This window comes from Ammospiza nelsoni, chromosome 1 (assembly GCF_027579445.1).
Source record: "Ammospiza nelsoni isolate bAmmNel1 chromosome 1, bAmmNel1.pri, whole genome shotgun sequence".
NCBI lineage: Eukaryota > Metazoa > Chordata > Aves > Passeriformes > Passerellidae > Ammospiza > Ammospiza nelsoni.
The window spans coordinates 107,215,814-107,240,469 of record NC_080633.1 but is presented as its reverse complement, the minus strand read 5'-3'; the positions used below and the strand labels follow the sequence as shown (position 1 = coordinate 107,240,469).

At 39.0% G+C, this 24,656-nt stretch overlaps 1 protein-coding gene across 1 annotated transcript in view; it reads right to left on the bottom strand.

Annotated features, from left to right (window-relative positions):
* Window positions 1-1,270: 1,270 nt before the first annotated feature.
* LAMA3 (laminin subunit alpha 3) overlaps window positions 1,271-24,656 on the bottom strand; it is a 105,350-nt gene continuing 81,964 nt past the window's right edge. Inside the window, exons 49-77 of the mRNA XM_059477475.1 lie at window positions 24,310-24,477; window positions 22,992-23,188; window positions 22,086-22,202; window positions 21,428-21,579; window positions 19,987-20,128; window positions 19,299-19,398; window positions 18,801-18,917; window positions 18,538-18,717; window positions 16,666-16,808; window positions 15,446-15,619; window positions 14,176-14,327; window positions 13,919-14,081; window positions 13,306-13,439; window positions 12,668-12,815; window positions 11,715-11,834; window positions 10,702-10,826; window positions 10,226-10,346; window positions 8,945-9,085; window positions 8,076-8,206; window positions 7,733-7,867; window positions 5,458-5,602; window positions 5,015-5,166; window positions 4,439-4,628; window positions 3,996-4,136; window positions 3,037-3,196; window positions 2,777-2,904; window positions 2,565-2,658; window positions 2,108-2,227; window positions 1,271-1,940 (exon numbers count right to left, since the gene is read on the bottom strand). Of these exons, the coding sequence (XP_059333458.1) occupies window positions 1,795-1,940; window positions 2,108-2,227; window positions 2,565-2,658; window positions 2,777-2,904; window positions 3,037-3,196; window positions 3,996-4,136; window positions 4,439-4,628; window positions 5,015-5,166; window positions 5,458-5,602; window positions 7,733-7,867; window positions 8,076-8,206; window positions 8,945-9,085; window positions 10,226-10,346; window positions 10,702-10,826; window positions 11,715-11,834; window positions 12,668-12,815; window positions 13,306-13,439; window positions 13,919-14,081; window positions 14,176-14,327; window positions 15,446-15,619; window positions 16,666-16,808; window positions 18,538-18,717; window positions 18,801-18,917; window positions 19,299-19,398; window positions 19,987-20,128; window positions 21,428-21,579; window positions 22,086-22,202; window positions 22,992-23,188; window positions 24,310-24,477 (4,136 nt within the window). The 3' untranslated portion in view covers window positions 1,271-1,794. The remainder of the gene's footprint in view (window positions 1,941-2,107; window positions 2,228-2,564; window positions 2,659-2,776; window positions 2,905-3,036; window positions 3,197-3,995; window positions 4,137-4,438; window positions 4,629-5,014; window positions 5,167-5,457; window positions 5,603-7,732; window positions 7,868-8,075; window positions 8,207-8,944; window positions 9,086-10,225; window positions 10,347-10,701; window positions 10,827-11,714; window positions 11,835-12,667; window positions 12,816-13,305; window positions 13,440-13,918; window positions 14,082-14,175; window positions 14,328-15,445; window positions 15,620-16,665; window positions 16,809-18,537; window positions 18,718-18,800; window positions 18,918-19,298; window positions 19,399-19,986; window positions 20,129-21,427; window positions 21,580-22,085; window positions 22,203-22,991; window positions 23,189-24,309; window positions 24,478-24,656) is intronic.

Genomic DNA, 24,656 nt, shown 5'->3' with positions numbered 1-24,656 from the left:
AGAGCTGTCTGATGAGCATGAGATAGGGAAGGTTACCAGAGAATTGCATGATAAAATTTTATTGTTCCTCCTTTCTCCTTCTGGAAACTTTTAGTGTCAATTAAGCCAGTAAATGAATTGAGTATTTTCACAGTTTTCGTCAACTAAGTATTTGAGCAGTTTTTGAGCTTTTATAAATAGAAAGGATTCGGTTGTTGCTATCAAAAGAGATTATTTCTGAACCCATCACCTCCAGCCTGATGGGTGCTGCTATCCCATGTGGCAGGCTGCTGTACAGGAGAATATGTATAATATAAAGAGAGGGCTCTGCCATTACATGTCAATCCTTTGCTCCCTCTGAGCCCTCAGCTCCATCATGCATCCCATTCCCACCAAAACTGGCTTTACACTTCAGAAACCTCTGCATGGACACAGATTTGCCAGTAAAAGAGTTGCCATAAAAGAGAAAGCAACACAAGATTTGGTGTGAACAGCTTTCTGACACTTTTGCTACCCTACAAAGCTGCAAAGGGATTAATGACCAAAGCCATAAGGACTATTGATCTGGCATCTGCTTCTGTTAGTCCAGCTTGCACCTCATTTCAAACACACTGAAGACATGCTGCTGTACTTTGAGAAGAAGGCAGTGGAAAACAGGAACATTAGGAGTTGTCTGCCTGCCTTCCTACATCAAGGATCTGCCTTAGAAAATACTTTCTTCTTTTTTATTTTTTCATTTTGCAAAAGAGGGTTTGCACCAGGGATTTGGGATAAAAAAACCATTACCAAAATGCTGATTCTGAATGACAGTGGAAAAAGAAGCCATGTGGAGTCTATACAGTCCAGCCCTTTTCTCAGAAGAGTAGAGCGAAGTGGGTTCCCTGCCCTCCACTGTGGGTCACAATCAGGTACAAAACAAAAATTTGAATGTTGAAGAAAACAATTTTTCTGGGTTAGTCCTGTAATTTGTACTACATAATTGTAGAAAATGCAGCTCTGCTATTCTTGATAAAACTTTTCTTCATTTCATTACAAAAAAAATTGCCTATTGAAGAGACTCTCTCTCTCTGAAGATGGCAAAAAAATGACCCTCTTTTTGAGATTTTTAGATAATCAAATTGTGATGAGCAGAGATGGAGAGATGATGGATACCTGCTTATTCAGGCAAATCAGCATCTTAAACCTACAGAAATATTTGCGCAAAGCAAGCAGGATTTAGCAGCTTCTAAAAAGTACATTAAAAACCCACCAGGTTAAAACAACCAAACAAGAAAAAAGGGTTTTAGGAACATACTGCATTTATTTGGTCCCACAATTCCTAACTTTGTAACAAACCCCCAGAGTTTCACTCCTTAAAGTGCTTCAAACTCCATTTATATTATTATTATTACTTTGAACATCAATGTACATTTCTGTATAAGCAACAAACCAAAGAGATTTCTATTTTTTATAAAATTATATATATTAATGGATCAAATTTGCTCTCAAGATGGCCAACATTAAGGAAAATTTCCAAAATCAAGACACTGGAGTTGCTCAAGTCTCTGCTGTCGTGGATGAGAGCAGAATTTGGCCCAGTAGGGTATATGCAATTACATTTTCTGCATATATCTCCAAAGGCACAACAGATTACCTCAGAAATCAATAACATTTAAAAGGGAGTTTGTCAAAGTAAATACTTTTTGTTTGCTTTGGCACAGTCCACATCCAGAGGATGCATTTGCTCACCGGCTGTTCAGAAGGAGCAGCCTGAAGCTGGTCACCAAAGGGGAATCCAAGCAGCCCAATGTGTGCACAACGACTGTAACAGCAGAGTTACTTCTCTGGGCACCCTTGCAAATTCACTGCACCATGAACCTCTGAAATCCTCCTGGTGGAGACATGCTTGTCATTGATGGTAATATTCCGAAGACAGCCAAAAAATGGGTCTTCAACTGGAAGCCATGGGGTGTCCAAATTTGCTACAAAACCAAGGTGGAAAGACCAAGTTAATAAGAATTATTTTAAAGAACGTTAATTATGGCAGGGTATTCAAAAGAGGGGAAATGATATAGAAGAACATGAATGCATGAGACCTTTGTTTTGGAAAGGAAAACCACATGAAAAAAATAAGCAGCAATAATATTACCTGGAATTTTGCCAAAGTAGAATGGCTGATACACACGTCTAGGAGGAGAGGGCTGAAGTACAGTGGTATAGTTACTCTGTGTGCCCACCTCTAGCTGCACTGTCTTCTCCTTCTGAGAGACTGCAAAGAAGCAGGTAAATAAGAACTCCTTCTCAAACCTATTAAAGAATCAGCTAGATATGGCACTATTTTTAAATAGCATCTTTCTTGAAATTTAAGGCACAGAAAAAACCAGATTTTATTTTAATTCAGAGTCAGACTGACAAGCCTAGGTCATCCAGGGCTTAACAGAGCCTACTAAAAAATCCTTATGTAAAGCCTTTAATTAACACAAGACAGAATACAAGAGTATTCTCAGACTAAACAGAAGTGAAATGATTAATAAAAAAATTGGAGCTGCAGTGCTCTGTGCCCACCATCCTTCAAAGCTTCAGAAGAAATGGTATGTACCATGTACCTGCAATGGTATGCCACTGCCCATCAGACAGAGGTTTCTTAGGTGTGACCGATGCCTGGAATTCTCCAGCATCACTATTTCCAGCAGCAATCACCTGTAGAGAAGTTACCTGTTAAGTTACTGTGACGAAGAACAGGAGCAACAGGGGGAGGTCAGAATTCCCCCTGCTGAATGAGGGCAATACAGCTGGAACGGACGCAGTCTGTACCCACCTTCCCTCCCTTCATGTAAACAGTCAAGTACTTGTCTTGCTTGCTTCCAGCATGGAGGAGCACACCTGTGGAGCTCCTTGGTCGAATGGTAAACACAATCCTGAAATCCAAACCCATCAGCAAATTACCTGTGGAGAATTAAACAGTGGGGAGACGGATGATCATAGGTGGAGATAATTGGAAAACCATGTAAAAACAAGTAACCCATACACCTCTGTGCTTCATACAATTCCATATACCATAATCCTCACACAGCTTACCAATGGTGATATATCCTCCTTCATTAAAGAAGTAAATCCCTGTGTCCATGGGAACATCCAGACATGGAAGTACGCCATGTTTTTGCTGAGGTGCATTAATGGCGTTTCCATTCATCTTAAAATTCCTCAGGCAACCCTTGAAACTCTTCATTGGCATATTCTGAAAGCATATTTCAAAACATGAATACTGAAGCATTATGTTTAGTATTATTGCTAAAAAAACCCAAACATTAGTTCTTTTGGACTGTTGGGCTATAGAAAGGCAACTGGCACTAAAGGCACCTAGCACCCATCTTTGCTGCAGTGAAAAGGTATTCCAAAGTTCTAAAAACGTGCTTGAAACCCAGTAAGAGTTGATTTTGAATTAACATGACTCCTGCTTGTAAAACAGATACTTCCCAATGACATGTCAAAAAGACAATGCAAGAGGAATTGTGAAATCCCTGAAGCAGCCCTTCCCTTCCTAAGACTGTTTATTTAATTCTGATTTTATAAAATACCCTGGCTCATTAACCGTCCTCTTTTTTAAATAGAAATCACAGGTATTTCAGATTCAAATCCAGTTCTACATCCATAATTTCTTAATGAGAATGATTCTTTTGCTTTTCTACTGATTATTGCTTAAATGGTAAATGTTCTTCAGAAAGATGGTATTTCTGGAATTAAAAATTTGACTTTGGTCTTCTCTATTTTTAAGGAATAAAAATGAAAAGAGTATATGGTTGCCCTCAGTGACTCAGCAACATATTGAAAATACAGGTCCAGGTGAAGGCTGTGTGAACAGGTGAGGAAAAAGATCTGTAATGAGCCATGCAAACATCAGCCACAGATGGTGCTCACGTGGTCCTTGGAAATCCTCACCAAAGCTTTTCAGCATGGAAATCCTGCGTATTAAAGACTTTCCCATATAATTAGTGCAGCATGGGGAGTGTGCGTGGGTGGATTTGTCAATTATTTACCTGTCTCTTCAGTGGTGGCAGCCCTCCCACATAGACTGGTGACTTAATGTTGATGGCAGAATTTGTTGCCAGTTTTCTGTGCTGGGCCCTTAGACCATCAACAACAAGGCGGGCGTTCTTCCCATCTGTGCTGAAGACCACCTTTCCAGGAGGCAAGGATAACAGAATAAAAAACCCAAAAGCCAACAAAAGCCACTGCAGATTTTCTTTGTCTTTAAATTAAATAACAGGTTGATGAAATATTTAATCTGAAAGTAACATCCTGGGACCATCAGTCTCAGTAAGGTCTCTCAGAAACCTGTCAACCACATGAACTTTCAGGCATAGGAATTAATTTCCAATTTTTCCAATGACCAAAACTGACTTTCTATTCTCTTAAAAATGTATTAGGCTGTGCCTGCTGAATGCTAGTTATGCTAACACTGTGGTTCCATGCTACTTACAGTGTGCCATTGCCCATCATTGTATTTAGTACTGGTTCTGACTTTGACTTGTTTTTCTCCAGAGCCAAGTGAAAAGACAAAATGTCCTTTTGAAATGTGGAGAGCCATGTAAGAGTCCTCAGAGCTTTCCTCCATGAAAACTATTAATCCTCTTGATGATCGAGTCCGTACATCTACAGAGAAATGTAACCTGTAGTGGAAAGTAAGCACATTCCAGTATGGGTCTGTTTGGTTGGTTGTTTTATCTTTTCTGTTCTCAGTGAAACTCCATTTTTGAAATAGCATTTGGGTGGAATCATGGCATTATACACTATATTTCTGAATGTGAATGAAACTTGACATATTCAGGCTTAAGAACTGACATTAACATGCACTGTAATTGTTCACAACATCCCATTCGATCTACTCAGTTTACGTAAATGTTTGCACCAAAAAAAAAAGCCTGAACTTTTAGAACCACCTTTTGTTATGGCACAAGATATAGACAAGAAGAAAATCCTTACAATCAGCACCCTAAGAGTCAAGCAGCTCCAACAGTTCAAGTAGGAGAAGGAGAACAGAGAATGTTTTTATTACCTGTCTGTAGATAACAATGGAGAAAACATGTAGGATATGAAACTGTTTGGGATGCTTCCAAGGAGATAAGCTTCACTGCTGTCATGTAATGGAGCTGGTATAGGGTGGTGTTGCACGTTAGCAGCTTTCAAATAATCAAGGTATTTTTCATTCTGTGCACATAAGATAGAATTGAAAGATTTACTATATGTGCACATAAATAGAAACATTTTAATCAACACATTTAAGAGCTCCCAGCCAAGGCAGTCAACAGCCCTCCCTAAAAGACAGAAAAGCTGTTGTCATTCTAGACAGGTGTGGGTTTAGCATGAAACTCCAGCATGGTGAGAACTTGCTTCAGATGTGAGATGGAAGGAAAGAAAGAACATCTGAATCTCAGTTCCAGAAATGATGGAAAGCCTGGGCATCAAATGGAGCAAAGAAGACAGTAATAATAAGCATACCTTGAGCATCTTAAGCCTGAGAGGATTTTTAAATTCCTGCAGCAGCATTGGTTCAAGGTTTTCATATTCCTGGCAAGCTCCAAGGGACACACCAGTCTTCCCAGTATTAGTGACAAGATTTTGAACCTCAGGGAGCTGACCTACCCTGTCATGATGAAAGCAGTAAAGTGCTGTGACTCAGCATTCCTTTTCTTTAATGTGATCAACAACAAGCATATTGTAAAAATGTGTTCTGCACAAAATATATTTCCCAGTGACATGATAGCAAAGTACCAATTTTTATTTTTCAACGAAAAATGTACATTCAATGCTGTAAATCATATTTTCCCTGGCTCTGCTCATTTTTTTTTTGGCTATAGAAAAACTCTGATTTCTGGTCTCATCTTTTCTAAACAAAATAATTTTTGCTAAAAGCAATTTAAAAACCACAAACATATGTGGTCCTTGAAAACAGAGGAAAAAATGACAGCAGCCTTGATTAAGATTTCTGAATCTGTAACGACTATAAAAGTTTGATTGGTAATTATACATAAACAGTTCCAAATCAAGAAAATATAACATCATCAGGTTCTGCTTCACTCTCTCCTTAAATAAGATGTTCTGATGAGTTTTGTCAAGGGACAAAGCCGGTCACAATTTCACATGTAACTCTAGTATTAACCAAATTATCAGGAAGACTTTCAAAGCTGATTTACCCTGTGTATAAGGAATAATATTAAAGCAATACTATGATTTTCTAAGTTGTACAAAGCATCTCTAATCAGTAAATTACAAAATCTTTACAGCTACAAAGAAGCTACAAAGCTCCTTGCTTGTGGTTTTCTATGAGAAGAGTGGTAGAAGAGTCCACTTTCTATAGAAGAGTGGACCTGAACTTCTTGAATGCTGGTCATTCTCCATTCACTCCACCAGACCAGCTATAGTATTTATTCTTCATCTATTTTGGCACAAAAACTTTCCCACTTTGTTTTCTGACGGGAAATTTAATATATAGGTTACTTCTGATGCCTTTTCCTGGTCTTAAAAAAATTGAGAGCCAAACAAGGTTAAGGGATAAGGGGTTTTTTACCTCGGTATTTTAATAAGGACCCTTATGCTGCACCACTTCACCAACGTGGAACGACAATGCACACACATGATAAAATCACATATACAATTCACAGACCTTACAAATTGGGATATCTAACAAGGATACCCCAATGGGAGGCTTGGTGAATAGTGTGATATTCCCCCATCCAAGGAATTCACCCTGGATGGGCAGAATCTTAGTTGACAGGATATGTTCTAGAGGGGGCCTTGGTTCCTCAAGACAGTGTAGGGCTTTCCAGCCTCCTATGAGGCCTTTAGGATGTTTGGTCTCCTGGCTTAACAGACTACCATGGCTATGCTGAGTTATCAGAATTAAGGAATTACAAGTATGCATGCTAAAAGTACTGAGGATACATAAAAGGCATATAAAAGAAAAGGGGAAAAATCATCTTGACATCACTTGATTGCCTCGTAGTGCTTTAAATGAAGCCATAATTTGAGCAGCCTGGTCTTGTGGAAGGTGTCCCTGCCCATTGCAGAGGGCTAAAACTAGAGGATCTTTAAAGGTGCCTTCCAGCCCTTCTCATTCTGTGGTGGTATGACAATTGAATCAAAATACACTATTTTTGAAAACTCTACACATGTAGAAATACTCATCAAAACTTAGCTAACACAAATCCCCACTGGGATATGAGTTATGGCTCATAGAATGCTTGTCTTCTAGAAATACATTAATGGATATTTTTTCTCCTAAATTTTGGCTGTAAGGTGTCTCTAATAATCAGACAAACACATGAAAAGAAGAGACAGCTTAAATAAGGCAGATGATTTCTACACATATGGTCTCACTTGTTTGTGTAACTGTTTTGATTCTGTCAGTAGCTTTGCTCCTTTCACCACCTGGTTCCCTGGGGAGCTATAACAAGACAATTTAGCAAATCTTTTTGGATGCCTTATTGGGACATATCCAATTCACTCTGCAGAGTTCATTCTTTGGCTAAAAGACTGCTAAACAGGTATGACTGAAACTAAAATTCCTTTACATCTGAACAGCAGATTTAATTGTAACTGGATCCCATGTATAATATACCTGAATGAAAGAGTATTTGAGGGCAGCAAAGTTATGCATTCATGAAGGCTTCACACATGAAGAAGAAAAGCATTTTAGCAAAATATAATTTTAATATGATTTAAGAAGAAGAACAGGCCACAATACATGAAAAGTAATTCTTTCTAGGCCAAATACCTTTCAATAAAGATGTTTGAGATGCAACCTTCAAAATTATTTCCACCAAATTTTATAGGTCTGTTTGATTCCTGTGAGTTTGATGACCTGGGAGAGTCAACTGCTTTTGACTCATCATCAACCATCAAATGTACTCTGAAAAAAGTGAAAGAAAATAAGCATGATATATAAAGAAATAATTAGGAAACGAAATTAAATATATATATATATATATATATAAAAGAACCATTTGACAGATGTGTTTCTGTCATTTTAAGCTGTTTATCCAAAGAATTAGTCTCCCAAAATTTGAATTTCTTTTCTCCAACCACTACATAAGATCTAGATGAAGAACTGGACTCACCTGTTGCCTGTTTTCATTATTGTCACATAATGCATTGAGCCATCTTCATATTTCTTTTCCAGTTTAATTTCCTTATCTCGTATCTTTGCAGTTACAGAGCCAGGACTCAGAAAGATGGAAAGAACATCAGGCTACAAAAGAACCCCGCAAAATGATCAGCTAAATAAATGCAAAAGCCTTTAGTTCTTGCTACTACCATTAATACAGCTCTCAGTGGGTGCCAGTAGACAACACATTTTCTTACACTAGACCTGCATTTCTCAGTCATCTAGTACGAGATGCGTACCAAGTTCTGCATGATGAGCATAGCTTCCATTACAAAATACCTCTGCACTCTGAATAGCAAACATTTATTTAAAATACTTGCTTATGTTTACAAAAAGCAGAGGAGCCAGTTATCCACTTCTCAAATACCTGGTGTACACTCACTTCTTAGCTCCTTCAGCCAGCCAGAATGAGTTCTACTTAAACCTCCCTGCTTTCTGAGGGATCATAGTCAGAACCAATCCCTCTACTCTGCCTATTTGGACATGGAAACATTTCTGTGTGGGCAGAGTGCCATTTTTCCTTGAGAAAATTTATAGCCAATTAAGCAACAATTTTCTTGCTGGGATGTTGGTGTTAGGCGTGTGAGCAACTCTGCAGAAGGCTCTAGTTCAAAGCTCTGTTACTCATCAAACTGCTTGCTAGCCATGTGAAGAAATTGCCAGAATGCATTTCTCTGACCTATGACATGAACAATGCCACACTCAAAAAAGGCATTTCTTACCTTAAAATACAGGAATTTACATGAGACTTATGACCCAAACTGAAATGACTGATTCAGAGATAAAACCCATCACATATGCTAAGTTGAATGTGTTTCATACCCGTAGATTGTAATTTAAGAGTGTTCCAGTAGAAGCTGTTGTCTGAAAGCCAAAGCCAACTTGGAAATCCTCTGGAAATGGGAAATTTGCTGCGCTCAGGCTCAGTGTTCCATCCTTGGAGAAAGCTGCAGATCTGACAAGCTGAAAGAGAGAAAATAATGATTTCAGTGATTTTTCCTTTTAATCAGAAGAAATGTCAATATGAGACAACAGCTGCCCCACTCAACATAATTGTGATCAGCTCCAGTCAAAACCAAGCACAAGGCAAACCTCAAAAACCATTATTTCAGTACAGAACAGACTGTCAGAGTTGGCTTCACCAGCATTAACTATGGTCTGAGAAACTGTCCAAAAAGAGAGAGGAGGCTTGCTGACAATAATGAGCTGCTCATCTCTAGCTATGGTGGCTTTGAAAGTTTGCACGTTTGAGGACACAAAACTGAGTAGCTGGAGGAATAGTTCACAACTATGAAGCTGTGCAGATGAGCTACATAATTGAAACTGTGTGAGTCACTGGACACTTTTTAATACATGAAAAGTTTTGCAGATACAGAGAACGAAGATTAGATTCTCTGCAAAGATAGTCTGTGAAGAAATCGCTTTGTGAAAGATTTATATGCCACAAGTAAAAGAAAATAAGCACAAACTTTCCGTGCAATACTGTAGTAAAAAGGGCAAATGAGATCATGCACCATGTAAGCAGCAGTAAGTAGAAACAGAAAGATAGTTTTAATCTCTCCATGCAGCACTAGTTAAGCCAGCACCAAAATGTCATGTTGTCCTATTTTAAAAAGAACATGGCAAAACTCTGGGCTGCACAGAAAATAATTACAAAACAATCAGATGAGTGGAGCCTTAGAATGTGAGAATTTGATGGAAGAGCCTGTTGAGATCTTTCAAGAAAAAAAGGCTGAGAGGTCATTTAATTAGGAAGCGTAAACACCATGGCAGGAGGAAAGATGCAGAGTAGATGTGAAAGACAAGAATTCCAGCCTAATCAATAACAGCAACTGGAAGCCAACAAGCTTACATGGTAAATATGAATACTTAATTGTAAACAGTATTAAATAAGAGGGTGGACTATGTGCTGTAAAAAGCTATCACAATAGGGCTGGTGTCTCTTTTATTTCTGCATCTTCACACCCAATCCAGGTTCTTTCACTGCCATCACATATTAACCAAATATAATTTTTGATCTTAGCAAAACATAATGGGCCAGGATTTATAGACAAACCAGTCTGTGAACTCCAGCAGAAGTTTTTGAGGAGATTTATTAGTTACCTTCCAGTCATCTGAACATTTCTTGCTGACACCAAAAGCCTTATCAAAAACAACAGACGCAGTGCTTGGGTTTTTCACATTCTTCATGCAGCCCCGGAATGGAGGTGTGGATATATTAAAGCTGGTTTCAGAGAGGAGAAGGAAAAAGAGTTCAGTAGCCTGGCATTTCAAAGCACACACCACTATAGTAACCTAGAAATGCTGACAATATAAGAAATAGAAAAAGAGAACAAGAGCAAACTTTCTTGTGTATACATTCTCATGCTAATGAAGTCCAATTTTAGGAGGAACTACAACTAAGATCTCACCAAAAATTAGCCAAAATTCACAGATTATGATCATGTATTATACACTTTGTTTTTCATCTATCACATTAGATAGTCTATACAGAGCATGAAAGATATTGTGTAAGGAAAGAGTTTAGATAGAGTTTCCCTACAAAGCCTGTATATTACAGTTCTTTTATAGTTACTCACCGTTCCCGTAGAAGAGATGGAACTCCACCTAGGTAGTACTCAGTGAAATTGAAGACTTGTATGGTGGCGTTAATACCAGGACTGACAAACACAAATTTCTTTCTTCGGTCAAGCACCAAACTAATCTGAAATACACGAATAATGAGACCCACTTCACTTGGCAGAAACAAAAATCATTTAGCTGGTTAAAAGAACCCCCACAGAGTAGGACACAGTGATGTTTTTTTCCCCCCTCTTTTTTACTAGTGACTTAAATCAAGGATAACTGCAGTAGTTCAAAGGTACTTTGCAAGCTTCGGGCATTTAGTCAAAGCAAGGAAAATGTTCAACTCTCCAATACAAGGTGAGGTTTTATTTTCGTCTGAAAGACTGCTCTAAAAACACACCTCCCCTAAGATTCAGATACTGTCTTGTCTTTATAGCTCAAGATTCAGAAGCTGGTGCCTGAAACAAAAGTTAAGTCAGCCAGCTGGCCCAAGGTAACTTAACCCAGTAAAGCATACAGATTTCTTGCAGCAGACCCTTCAGTTTACACTATTTAGTTGGAAATATATTAAGGGGAAAGGGAGAACTGATCAACAAGGAAATCAAAGGTTTTTAATGATGTCTTTATGATTTCACTCTGGTAGTGCTACAAAAGAGCTGGACTGAAGCTAAGGAGACAAGCAACAACAAAGACTGCAAAATAGTAATCTCTAAAAATATCAGCCCATCCTGAAGAAATAAACCCTTAGGTGGTGAAAACACTAATCTAAGTATAAAACTAATGCAAACAATTGCATTGAACACAACTATCGTTATGTAAAGCATTGCTCTGAAAATTTTTCCTTTGGTGGTTTCACTGTTAAAACTTAACTATTCTTATTAAAGTAGGTCAAGAGAAAGATTCATTTTCACATATCCAAACTAGTGCCCAGTGACTTGATTTCCTAAACTAAACTTTACAACAGGACAGTTTCAGTTAAAGTCTATTTTTACAAATAATGATCCCTTGATTCTTTAAAATTACATACTTGTTGATATGTTCCATCATTTACAGCTTTTTTGGCTTCTCGTTCTTCTGGAGTTTCAGAGTCAAGCTTGTATCTAAAAACTGTATGACCATTTCTAATAAGCACACTGATGAACTGATCCTGCAATAAATAAAAAAAATCAACATAATTAAACTGCCATAATTTCAGATATATATTTCACTGTCATATGAATAATTTTAATGAAGCTATCTAGTTGCTTCTAGAAAGCTTTTTGGGGAAAGGATAAAACAAAGCCTAAAACTTATACTAATCAATCATAATTACTTTAAACCATTATAAACAGATCTGCTATCAGCTCCAAATCTCTGAAGGACTTTGTGTAATTTCAAATGTCTACTGACTTTTTACAGCATTGAAAAATTATCCAGAATATGTCCCAGTGATTGCAAATACACCTACAAGATTATTAGATAAGTAGCAGCACTGTGGTTTTGAGCATCTTTACAGGTGTAAGTCATCATGTCCCTTCTATATTCCTTCTTACTCTGTTTCCACACATATCTAGATTTGGGAAGAGTGCACTTCCAATTTTGAAGGACTTCAATATTCCAACGTTGGTTTGATCCCTATTACATTCCTCCCTTCCTGTCCCCGGTTCTGAATTCTCTGCATGACCTACTGGAAGAGCTTCTTGGAATGATTTTTGACTCAGCCTTGACAAAGTGAGTATTTGGCAACCATGGTAGAATCATTGAATACCTCAAGCTGGAAGGGACCCATAAGTCCAACTCCCTGTTTCTTGCAAAGCTACCTAAGACTAAACCATATGACATTAAACATACAGCAATATTTACTAATTTCCCACACAGATGAAAATAACACTTCTAGGACATTTCCTTACAGTTATTACTATATCTAACATATTCTTTAATAAGCATGATTTTTAAGATGTTCTTGCACTACAGAACAGACAGAAGCATTCCACACATTACCCCATTTGCTGCAAAGAACACGATGCCTTCATCTGCAGTTGTCTCAATTGCCTGTTCATACCGCACTCGTTCGGCAACTCTTTCTCCTATTGTGATACTGGCATAACCAGTGCCCTCAAAATAGCTTTGGTCAGTCTCCTCTTTATACCTGTAATAATTCAATGTCAGAGGAGTGAATGTATGTCAGCACAAACTCCTACCACTTGGACTTACTGCCATTATAATTTTAAAAAAGCTTAAGTTAAAGAATTTGGTATAGGGCCAAATTCTGATCTAGCCCAAGTAGAGAGAAAACCTTCCACTGGATTCTATCAGATTCACAAATGGTCTTTAGAGAGGAAATCATTAATGACTGTATTTTTTTAACTTAATGTAATATTTACTTTAAAAAGCAAATAAACACCTTAGTCTACAAATTGGGTCTGGATTTTATAACACTTAAATTTAAACAGATTGAGATTGCCACAGATGTGAACCATGTCATTACTGAGGCTTTTTTCTAAGAAATGTAATAATGACCAAGAGTTAGAAAAAAATCACCAATTTAGCTACAGTGGTTATTCTTCTGGATATGAAAGACAAGAATTCATAATGATAAAATCACAGAACTGTGAAACACTTCTGTGTTCATATCACACCTTCTGCAGGGTTGCACTTCAGTGGTGTTGAGATTAAAAGTCCTCTTGAAGTTGTAAAGGCTGATAATACGCTCATTTAGGCTGTTTAACTCAATGCAGCCTTCATAGCGAGGATAGTTGAGATTATCTGGAGGCTGCAAAACAGTGCCATTAAAACCACTTCATCAACATCAGCTAACAAAATTTTACCTTGCTATCTAACTGCTAAGACTTACTTCAAATATTAAGACACAGAATATGACATTCTAAATATGTAAAAAAAGATACTACATGCTTGTAAATAATATCCAAATAATCTGATAAAACCCTAGGTGTACTGCAGCACAATTTAAAGTAGAGTCACATGGACTGGGAGCAGTATTTAGCAGGGCTGGACAGGTTTCATGCTTTCCTTGGCAAGGAAATATCATCATGCTCCCTTCTTTGAGCTCTAGTATAGTACAAGCCAGGCAGATTCTGTAGGAAGTAGCATCTCCTTGCAATTCATCTATTCCTACTGACAAAGGTAAACTTTTACACATGCTTTTGAATGACTGCTAGGTCCCATCTTTACTTGTAGGAACAATGGAATTATTAACACAAAATCTCTTTAAAACACTAAGAAACTCTGTACCCTAAAATCTGGTGGGTATCCTCCAACATAAAAGACAACACTGCTGGGATCAAGATTGAGGAGCATGTCACTGTCTCCGCTGCTCGCACTCCTAAGGCTTTCATCATCTGGAGAAATTGATGTTGCTGCTTTGATGTACTTCAGCTTTGCATACTGGTAAATCCTAAAACCAAAACAGGCAGAATATCACATCACACTGATAAAAGATGTCATTAGCAGGTTTTCAAGAAGATTGTTGTACACTGTGGGTCTTATACCTTTCAAATGTAACTTGATCCATGACAGCTTCCTCAGTGCTGCTTTCAGTCACCAGTGACTGCACTCTCACTTCTCCATCACCACCTCCCAGGTTATAGACACAAGTAAGGTAACCATCTTTCACAGCCATACCAATGTAGTCCTTGGAAGCCTAAAAATAGCAAGTAAATAATAATTAATAAATGATTAATCATAATTAAGGTAAAATACAGCAGCACTTCCTCAGAGACATCATCATGCTGTGCATGAGTCATAAGAAATCCACCCACCTAATGATGAGAATTAAGTTTATCAGTTCTGGGAAGAAAAAACTGTAATCCTATATGTTGCACTAATTCAATGAATACATTAATAAATTAACTGAAAAGTCATGTGTGACTTTTTACTTTTGTAACAACAGTATCTAAAATATTTTTCTCACTTGTAACATCTCCCAGCTAAAGCTATGAAAACATGACACCTTTACTAAGAATTAGACTCAACACCTGTGACATAAAAAAGGCATTCAGAACAACACTCAGGGAAGGACAATGGTTCCTGCTGAGGTGACTGGGAGCATTTTCCCCAAAAAGTCAATTGTTCAAGAGACTGTATTTCAGAAGTAACCATTAAAATGCTTGCAACAGATATCCTGGCTAGTTATTCAGAGGATAAAAAGATGAAATCTAGTGCAGAACAAGTACCTCTAAACAGCTTTCTGTGTAAGCACAAGGCCTACTACAGATACAGCTGCTGTCAAATAACAGGACTAGAAATCACATGCAGGAATTTTTTAAAATGTTTGATGGTGATTGAGCAAACCTGAATGCACAAGCAGGTCTGTCTTATTCTGCATATTCAGAAGACAAAAAATTAAGAGCTGAGGGGTTGAATTTTAAAACTGGAATGATCACTTTTTTATCCAAAAGAGAAACTCAGTGACTTATACTGCGAAAAGAGGCAAAGCTCTGAGGCAGGAGTTGGGCTGAGTTTGTGCTGACTGCTGCAGAAACTGACAGCTCTGATAAGAATGTGTGATGGCATCCATGATGGAGAAGTAACTTCCAAAGGAGCAAAAGAGCAAAGCATCAAAGGACAAGGCTCAGCCACTTGTTAGTTACTTTGCTAGGGAAGGAATGAAAATAACACTTCTACCATAACTTAAATGCAATTTTAAAGAAATAGGCCAAGAGTAGCTACAAACTTCAATCAGAACAGATCACTTCCCATCCTTCTCTCAAAACATGATATCTGGTCTTAAAATCAGATTAAATATCAAAATATACCTACATTTTTATTACCCAGGTACAGGACAAACCTATTTGCCCTCTGCTGGGTGTCTGATCTTTTCTTAGGTCTTTGGATGAACAAGGAAAGTGAAGTATAGCCCTTTAGATCTTCAAGGTTGCTTGGAGGTCGAACCTCTACCCCAGAGCTGCCATTGAACCTCATGGGAATAGCAACCTGTTAAGAAAACCAAAGTTAAGTATGTTACAATTGACTGTTGCTACCACTCCTGTTTCACTGGTGAGTTTAATTGCAAAGTAACCCATTACACATCCTAGTCATGTCTCAACAATTAATTACCACAGATTTGGACTCTGATCCTACCAAACAAAATAATTAGGAAGCAGAGGGGATAATGCAGTAGTCTGTATTATCAATACTTAACACTTTTTTGTTCCAGACATCAGTTAATCAACCCTTACTGTGCCTCTGTCAAGTAACTGTTACCTTCAATACACAGACAGGGAAGAATGTGCCCTGCAGCTCTGAAGAGCAAGTCTATGAATTATTCAGATGTCTACAAACACATCCTGGTGCTTCACTTAGCTGGACTTCACTGTCTGTTGGGAATTACAATGCACCTCTGATATCTTAAAGACACATCCTATTCCAGCTAAATACACCATGATCACTGATTCCTCTTATTCACTGTAGCTCTAGGCTATTTGTGATGATCTCAGGGATGGTTCTTAGTATACTTGAGACCACACTATCACTTCAGCAACTACAGCAGTTCCTTAAACGAGAAAGGGCTGTCTAATAAAGTGCCAGTAGCCAATTTCTAACATTTTGGAGCAGCTGGCAATGAGAGCACAGGGCTGCACAACTTTGGCAGCATCAGCTTTCAGTTGACCATGCATGGGTGGAGAGCCCGGTCTCTAAGCAGCAGAGCCAACTCTGTCCCTCTGCCAAAGCCACCACAATGTACCTTGGAAGGCAAGAGGCTGCTCTGTACAATTAAGTATTATGGAGATGCCCTGGGGAAAAACAAACTAATGGGAGAAAGATGTAGCAGGATGCTACTGCATCCTGTGATTTTTATGTATGAATTATTATGCTTCTCATCACCACAGTTACTTCAGTTGCTGGGTAGTGCTGTTGAATTAAACTTATGTCTGGTCTTTCACACACATTGAAATAAAATTATTTAGAAAGAGGAATGAAAGTAGTGTTGTGTACCCAAACCACTGAGGTCAAGCACGATTGCAATGCTCAGGACAGACCTTATTTGCAGCATCTCTTGCCTGCTGAATCAGCTCTCTTATGCGATTTATGTTCTCAGAGATGTTGCTGATTGGCATCAGCTGTTGGTTGATACTCTTGATCTTGCTGAACAGATCTGGCAGCTGGTTTGTCAAATTTTTTACTGCAATGAAAGAAAGCAAATAGTTGATATTAAAAAGGAGGAGGAAAACAAGATGTAAAAATATGGAATCACTACACAATTATCAGAAAATTGCGGACTGGTCCTACAATATTAGGAAGCTCTCACTAAAAGTAGCAGTTTATACAGAGGTATTGTACTCTTGAAATTTTTGGCCAAAGGTATTTGCAGAAGCAGTCAGAATCAGCACTTCCAAAAATGTTTCAGGTAAAGGTCCAGAAAAAAGTATTGAATAGAACAATGATGTGGTTGCTGACATCATTACCCAGTGGCTGTGGATGCTAGGGGAGAATGAGAATAAAGGAGAGCAGATAGGACTCAGGCTCGCAGCATCTCCTACTGCCAGAGTGAATAATGGGGTAGGCAGACTGCTGGCCTGACTGAGTAGGGCATGAATTTCATTCTTGTGTCAAGGCTGCTAATCAGCACAGTTTAGTAGTGTCTTACACTATCTGGCCAGGTTTATTTTAGAGAAAAGAAAATATGATGAGTATTTCAACTTTCATTATAATAGGAAACAATTTCTCATCTCCAACCCAATGATGCAGAAGGCAAATAAAATGAAATCCAGACCTTTTGTTTTTCTAAATATGACTTATAAACTAGTTTTGTAACTGCAGAGATGACTTACAATCCTGTAATACCATGCAGGACTAGCTCTCGTATTTATATTATTTAAAATGTTTTCCTCTTACTTGATTTTATCAGATAAAGCTGCTGAAAAGATGTCAAATGAAGTTGTTTGGGCATGTGATTGTCCCTTATTTTGTATTCAGCACTCGCACTGTGCAATCCTTTTCATTAATTTCAGTTAACAGACATGTAGCCTAAGGTAATAGTCTAGGGCCCTTCTCTAGCCAATGCAGCAGAAAATCACATAATAACAGAGTAGCTGAGGTTGGAAGAAACCTCTGGAGGTCAGTGTCCAACCTCTGTGTTCAAGCAGGGCCACTTAGGTCCAGTAGCCCAGAATTTGTCTCCGCAGGCTTCTGAATATTCCTGAGGATGAGACTACACAACCTCTCTGGACAACCTGTGCCAGTACTCAGTCACCCTCACAGTAAAAGCACTGTTTTGCCACATTCAGAGGGAATCTCCTGTGTTTAAACTTTTTACCCCAGGGGCACATTGCAGGCTCACCTTCAACTTCATGCCACCACAACCCTGAGGTCTTTTCCTACAAAGCTTTTTTCCAGCTTGGCCACCTGCTCAGCCTATAATGGTACATGGGTTTATTTCTCCTCAGGTCCAGGACTTCTCCTTGCTGGAGGAGGTTCAAGAGGTTCCTGGCAGTTTATTTTCACAGCCTGTTGAGGTTTGTCTGGATGGCAGCATGACCCTCTGGTCTATCAGCCACTCCTTCCAGTTCAGTGTCAGGAGCAAACGTGCTGAGGCACACTCTGCCTCATCATCCAGATCATTAATAAAGATGTTGAACTGGATCAGACCCAGTGTTGACCCCTGAGGTCCCCCATTAGTCACTGGCCTCCAAATCTTTAGAGACCAGTCATGGCACTAGCTTTCAACACATACCACAGAACGGCCTGAGTCACTTTCTGCTCTGCCTGTCCCTTTCTACTGGCCATAAAAGAAGTTCAGAACACCAGCTTAGGGTACGTGCCTAACACTTGAGTTATTACAGCTCCTGCTGCAAACTGGCCATGTTCACCCTTACAGTGATTTGGCAGGTCCCTCACAGCACCTGCAATACCTGAATTGTTTGCTTCCATCAGTGCTTTATTGAAGCTGGCACTCTGTGTGCTTCCATAGTTACTCTTAATTCTTTCTACTTCTGCTTCAATTGGGACCAGTTCACCCAACACGCTGTTGGTGACAGAGTTGGCATCTTCTGCCATGCTTCTTGCACTGGTGACGATGCTGTCAATGTCATCTGAAACAGACAGAAATGAACATGCAAATTCTTACAGTAACAGATAAAAGGGGCAGGCCAGAAGTGATCCATACATAACAAACCTCTGTTTATCCCATTGAGATTGTTTTGAGCAGTGACAAGATCAACTTTCAGTGTATTTGTCTTTCCATCAGCAACATCAAGTCTTTGTTTTAGGTCTTCCAGGTTAGAACCAATAGCTGCAAAACAGTGAAAGCCCCGTGAGAATTCCAAAGCAAAATATCAATTTTCTGTTGGACAGATGGTGTTGCAGCACTCATCTATACTCTTACACAGCTCATGCTGCCACTGAGCATTGAGTCCACTGCAAAACAAGCACAAGGCAAAGAATTTGCTGGACAGGAGGACTGCAAAGGTGTGTAGCATAACAGAAGCCAGAAATCTACTTTCTTGCCCTTTTGCCATGGGAAATAACTATGACAAAAAGTCCCACTGTAATGGAACTCGCATTTTTTTCATTGAACAAGTGCTGAAGGGCTTTGCTGAGATGTGAATTTGTGGTTCAAGGAAAGTTTCTCATGCTGTGCCAATATTTCTAGTACCACCTTCTTTCTTAGTACCTTGCAATGTCCTTTTAGTCTCCTGTGCTTGATCCATGAGTGCACTGCTCTCAGTTTTTAACCTTGCAGCTTTTCCTGATGGGTCTTCTCTCTTCACAGCCTGAAAACAGAAGCATGGTACTGTAAGATAACTTAATAATTGCATTAAAATTTAAAGAGTAAAAGAGAGAGCCCAATCCAATTTAAAGAACTCCACTGCGATCTCATCTGAAGAACATAACCTTTAGCAACAACTACCCAGGTTAATTCAAGCATACTACAACCTTGGTCTTTAGCAATCTTCAGACAGATTTTAAGGCATTAGGAGGAAATTACCAGCATACAGCTTTTGGATGTTATATCTCTGCTGAAAAGCTTATGGGTATTAGTAATACAGAGTAAAAGAATGCCTGAAATCACCTGCAGTGATTACCAGGCTTGCCTTGTAAGATCTCTTTATTTTGCACTGAAAGCAACAGTTAGTACTCATATGGGCAGTCCCATCAGAAAGGCTGTAATTGGCCTGGTTAGTGCTGAGCCAAGACTAATTAATCAATATGCAGAACAGCAACTCATACAAAAGGTCACAGAAAAATAAAGCATGCCAAGACACACAGGTGTTTGATTTTGGGGCTTCTGAGATAGTTAAAGAAAATAGACCCCTGGTAGCAACAAGTTTACTGTGATTTGGCCACTTACTGATACTTACCGATAAAGCTGAGTCAGCTGCTTTCCCAGCTTGGTTGGCTGCCTCCTCTGCTGCCTTGATGGCACCAATAATATTGTCATAGGCACTAGAAGCTTCCACAGCACAGCCTACCAACTCGTCCTTCCTGGCACTGTTCTTTATCCTGTGGGAAACAGGGTGAAAAATGCAGCCTTCTTCCAAGGCTGTGAGATGGATTCCAATCAGATCTGAACTCGGTATTTTCTAAGTAACACCAACACAGAAAATTATTTTCAATTAGATCTGTGACTTCATTCTACAAAAAATGTCAAATTTGGAGATAGATCAACATGGAAAGACTCTTCAGAAGACAGGATAAGTTCAGGCATATGGAAAAGCACAGCTGTGAGACTCCAAAGCAGCCTTCAAATGATTAAGATGGAGAGAATTCGCCAAAGCATATGGGCAATAGTAAGGCACCTCAATACCAGCCCTCCAAATACCATTCAGTTAAGAGGAATTCAGAGAACTGTAGATGTCAGATCATCGAGCAAGACCTTCTGTGTTTTCCCCAAGAGCTAGCACAGCAGCTCTGGAATCAGAAACAACAGACAAAATCTCTTCTACCCACTCCCTGTGAACTATACAACTGTCTAGTATTAGCTGCCTTGTATTTGTGAGAACAGTGCCTTCTTAATTGAAAAAAAAATCACACTGAAAACTAACAAAAATAGTAATGAAAATGTGTTTTTTTACCCAAGAATTTTCCAGCTGTTAGGTAATTTGGAATTTAACTTTCTGAGACTTTGCAGTTGGTGCAATGACAAAATGCAAACAATTTGTACAGAGAAAAGTAAACCAGGATTTAACTTTTTTCATTTTGCTCTGATGGATCACAGAAGGCCTCCAAAACCCCTTTCATAATTCCAGTGCAAAGTACAAATAATGGAGAGACACATTTGATTCCTATCAAGTTTATAATATTTTTGCCTTTCTAGAAGATTCCTTGAAGGATGACAAAACCAATGGAGGTCTTTTTCTCCACAGTGCTGAGCAGGCATGTCTGAAGACTTCCAAGACAGCCATTTATTCAAATTATTTGCCTCAATTCTTTGATACCATATAAGCATCCCTGAGTATGAGCACCTGAAATAACTCTACAAAAAATATGCTAAACATCTTCCCACTCTGTACTTGAGGATTTTCTCTTGCTAGTAAGATGTTAATGAAGTGTTAGTACAGTAGTATAAAACAGTATTACGTGAGTTCACACTTCTAGGGGGATACAACCAGGAAAAAACCAGGAAGATGTGGTTTTTGGAGAAAAAGAAAATTTCTGTACATCATGAAGAAGCAGAAAGAGACCAACTGAATTTCCCTCTAATTTTGCAAACAGTCATAAAAGCAAGTGAAATTACAGATCATTACAACCACTTTTTTTGTTCTGTACAAGAATTACTCATTTACAGGAATGGCAACATACTCTTCCAGTTGTTTTGCCAAATCTTGCAAAGATTTGGCATGTTCCTCGGCCCTCACCACCAGTGGTTCTTTGCTTGCTGATGAGAGATTTGCCACTTTTTCATTCATGTCCTTCCTTGCTCCATCCAGCTGAGCAGCCAGGCTTTCATATTCCTATGTTTTTTAAAAGATAGGATTTTATTTGTATTTGTACATGTTTCATTTTGTTCATGTATACTTCAGTGGTACAGATACCTTGAACCTGAGGAGACCAAAGGGAAAAACATTCCCTTCCAACTTATTCTGCAGGTTACTGGAGTCATTACATTATGCTTCCAGACCCATTACGTAAAAGCTGAGTCAGAGCAAAGACCCTTCTAAACTAGTATCTTGCCCCTCTGACAGTGGCTAAAAGCAATTAACCAGAAAGAAAGACAAGAATAACACAATTGCTTATGGCACTTCTCACAGATGTTCTCCCAAATTCTGATATCTGCAGCTCAGTGTCTTCCTCAGACACATCACAGCCCTCAACAAGCTTCTCTTACAGAAACCTGTGCAGGCAGGCAGACTCCTTATGCATCCAGCATGGGCTGTGGGATCCTTCCTTTCTTGACTGGCTCAGATAAGCCTCATCTCCAAGAAGATATTGGGTTTTTTTACCTTCTCTTAAACTTTACCTCTTTGCTCTCTTGCATTAATCCAAGTACACTCTTAGCTTGTGTCAGGGAAGACCGGGCTGAGCTCAGAATATCCAGGACACCATTCTGTTGCACACTTGTCTCCTCAATCCGTTTCTGAGGAAAAATGAGAAGTTGAACAACATGTGATTGAGTTATGAAAAGGGGCAGGAAAAGCCGTATCTTGAAACCGAAATTAAAAAAAACAAACCAAAACAACAAAACCAAACCTAATCTAGCTGGCAGTAGGATTTACCAAGGGTTTACATGAGTGTGCTAAATTCATGTACCCTCATGAGTTTAGCACACTCATCTTTTCATCAGATGAGTGTGCTAAACCAGTGATATATTTCAACAAGGCCACAATTAAGAGAATAGTACAAGAAATAAGTGCAGCATGCACTTATTTCTTGTAGTATTTTACCAGCTCTAAAATTCAAATACTGCTCAGTAATAACAGCTGCTCCTTGTCCTGATGAGACCTCAGAAGCTGTTATGTGGAACACTAATCCCAAGTAATTTAACAGTATTGCACCCATTTTTGCTCCCATCTTTCATGGCTGTTAAAGCTAAACACTTTGAAGAACTTACTATGAAAAGTACATCAGCATCAGGAATTTGGTCTAGAAAAGGAAACAAAAGCACTAGTGGCAGCTGGAAAGAAGTGCTGGGCAGAGACTGTCCTTCCCTGCTCTCATCAGGGCCATGTCTTGGTCACACAAAGAGACCATAAGAAGCAGTACGCACATTTACACCTGTCCACACACCCATTAGAACATGGAAAGAGATCCTGAAGAAAGTCTATAAAGAATTAGTGCTGCTTGGCTTTGTGAGGTCAAAAGCAGCAACCAAAACCACTTCTTATCTTCTGAGGTTTAATTTTTTTCTCCTGATGCCCAACATTACCTTAATGTCTTCTAACAGAACTGTGTTGTCTCTGTTTAAGCCTTCAGCCTGCTTGACTTGAGCTGTCGCATCGTTCAGAGCTTCACGAAGGTCAGTGATTTTGGATTCATATTCATTCAGTGCATCCCTCACAACTTTAATAAGCCAACGATTCTCTTGGTGGTGCTTCTGTAGTTCATTCTTAATACGTGCCAGTACTGCAGTATCAGGACCAGGACCAGAAAGAAAAGTTTTGTTCAGAGAAGAAAGGGAACAGAACCAACTTTGTTAAAAATGCCTTGGCATTTGGGATTATAAAGCTATACTTGTGTGAACTGAGCATCTTCTGCAATGCTAATTTCAGTGCTACTATAGCAAAAATACTATTCAGCATCTCGCTGGATCAAATCTGCTCACTAGTTTGCTGCTGCAGACACAGAACACAGATAAATGTTCTCTTAAGTAAGGAAAATACTAATTTTCTTTTTTATACGAAAATAACATCATTTCATCAACAATTTCATCTTCAATGTAAACATCTACAACTGCACTAGTTATCAAAGCCTCCTCTGTAATCAATGGAGAGATATGAGCACATTTAATTTCAGAGAATTTAGGAACACAAAAGATGTCAAATTAATCACACTCTTTAGCACACCCATTACACTGCTGACAAAATGGGATATAGAAGAGTCACTCAGAGGTAGGTATCCATCCTCAAGGTTGATGGAAATTAACTGTCACTCATATGGGTGACATTCACATTCCACAATTCCTCCACTATGCTCCTTGGAGATAAACCTGCAACTTTTCTTGATGTCTTCACTGTCTGGAACCAAGTTTCTGAATGTCCCAGTGAAACAGTTGCAGAGAACATGACAGGGAGTACAACTAGTGCAACTAGAACTCTTGAACTTCTTTGTCCTTGTATGACCTGGCCCTTAGACTTCTCTAGCAGCTTCTGAAAATCTGTTGTTAAATTACACATGCAATTCCTCTAAAATAACTCTGTGTACCACTGCCTATCTCTTACGATACACGGAAGTATTGCATAGGTGTGTTAGGATTGGCTACCTCTTTATTTCACTGAGATTGATCTAGTTACAAAAGAAGGATCCACTGGGTTTCTTCCCCAGCTCAACCCATTTTCTTCCATAACACACTAAAAATGCCCTTAAATCCCCTCCAGAACAACCACTTTCCTGTTGACTAACAACAGCTCCAAATCTCAGGGATACGCTGCAAAAGGCCCCTCCCTCTACTCCAACCCAATTAATAATTCTTCAGATTTAAGACTGATCTTTCCAGAAAGTCAGAAGCTGAGAGAAGCAGCACTCACAGCGCTGAGCTTCCGTCCTCTCCTTCTCTGCCTCAGCCTGAAGCTGGCCGAAGCTGCGGCTCCGCATCTCGGCCATCATGCGCTGGGCTTCGGCCAGCTCCTCAGAGGCATCTCCCAGGGGCAGGCTGTTCCCTCCTGCATTTGTGCCAGCTACCTGTTCCAGGAGCACTGAAAAAAAGCACGGCCAAAGTTAAAAACAGGATGTGCTTAAGCCTATTCAAGATTCCCAAATGACAGGGCCAACATCTTCTCTGAGATGGATCTGCTTCGTTAATGAATTCAGGAATAGGCTTGTCTTATTTTTTCCTTAATGAAACGGATCCATTTTCCATTAATTCTATTAAGAT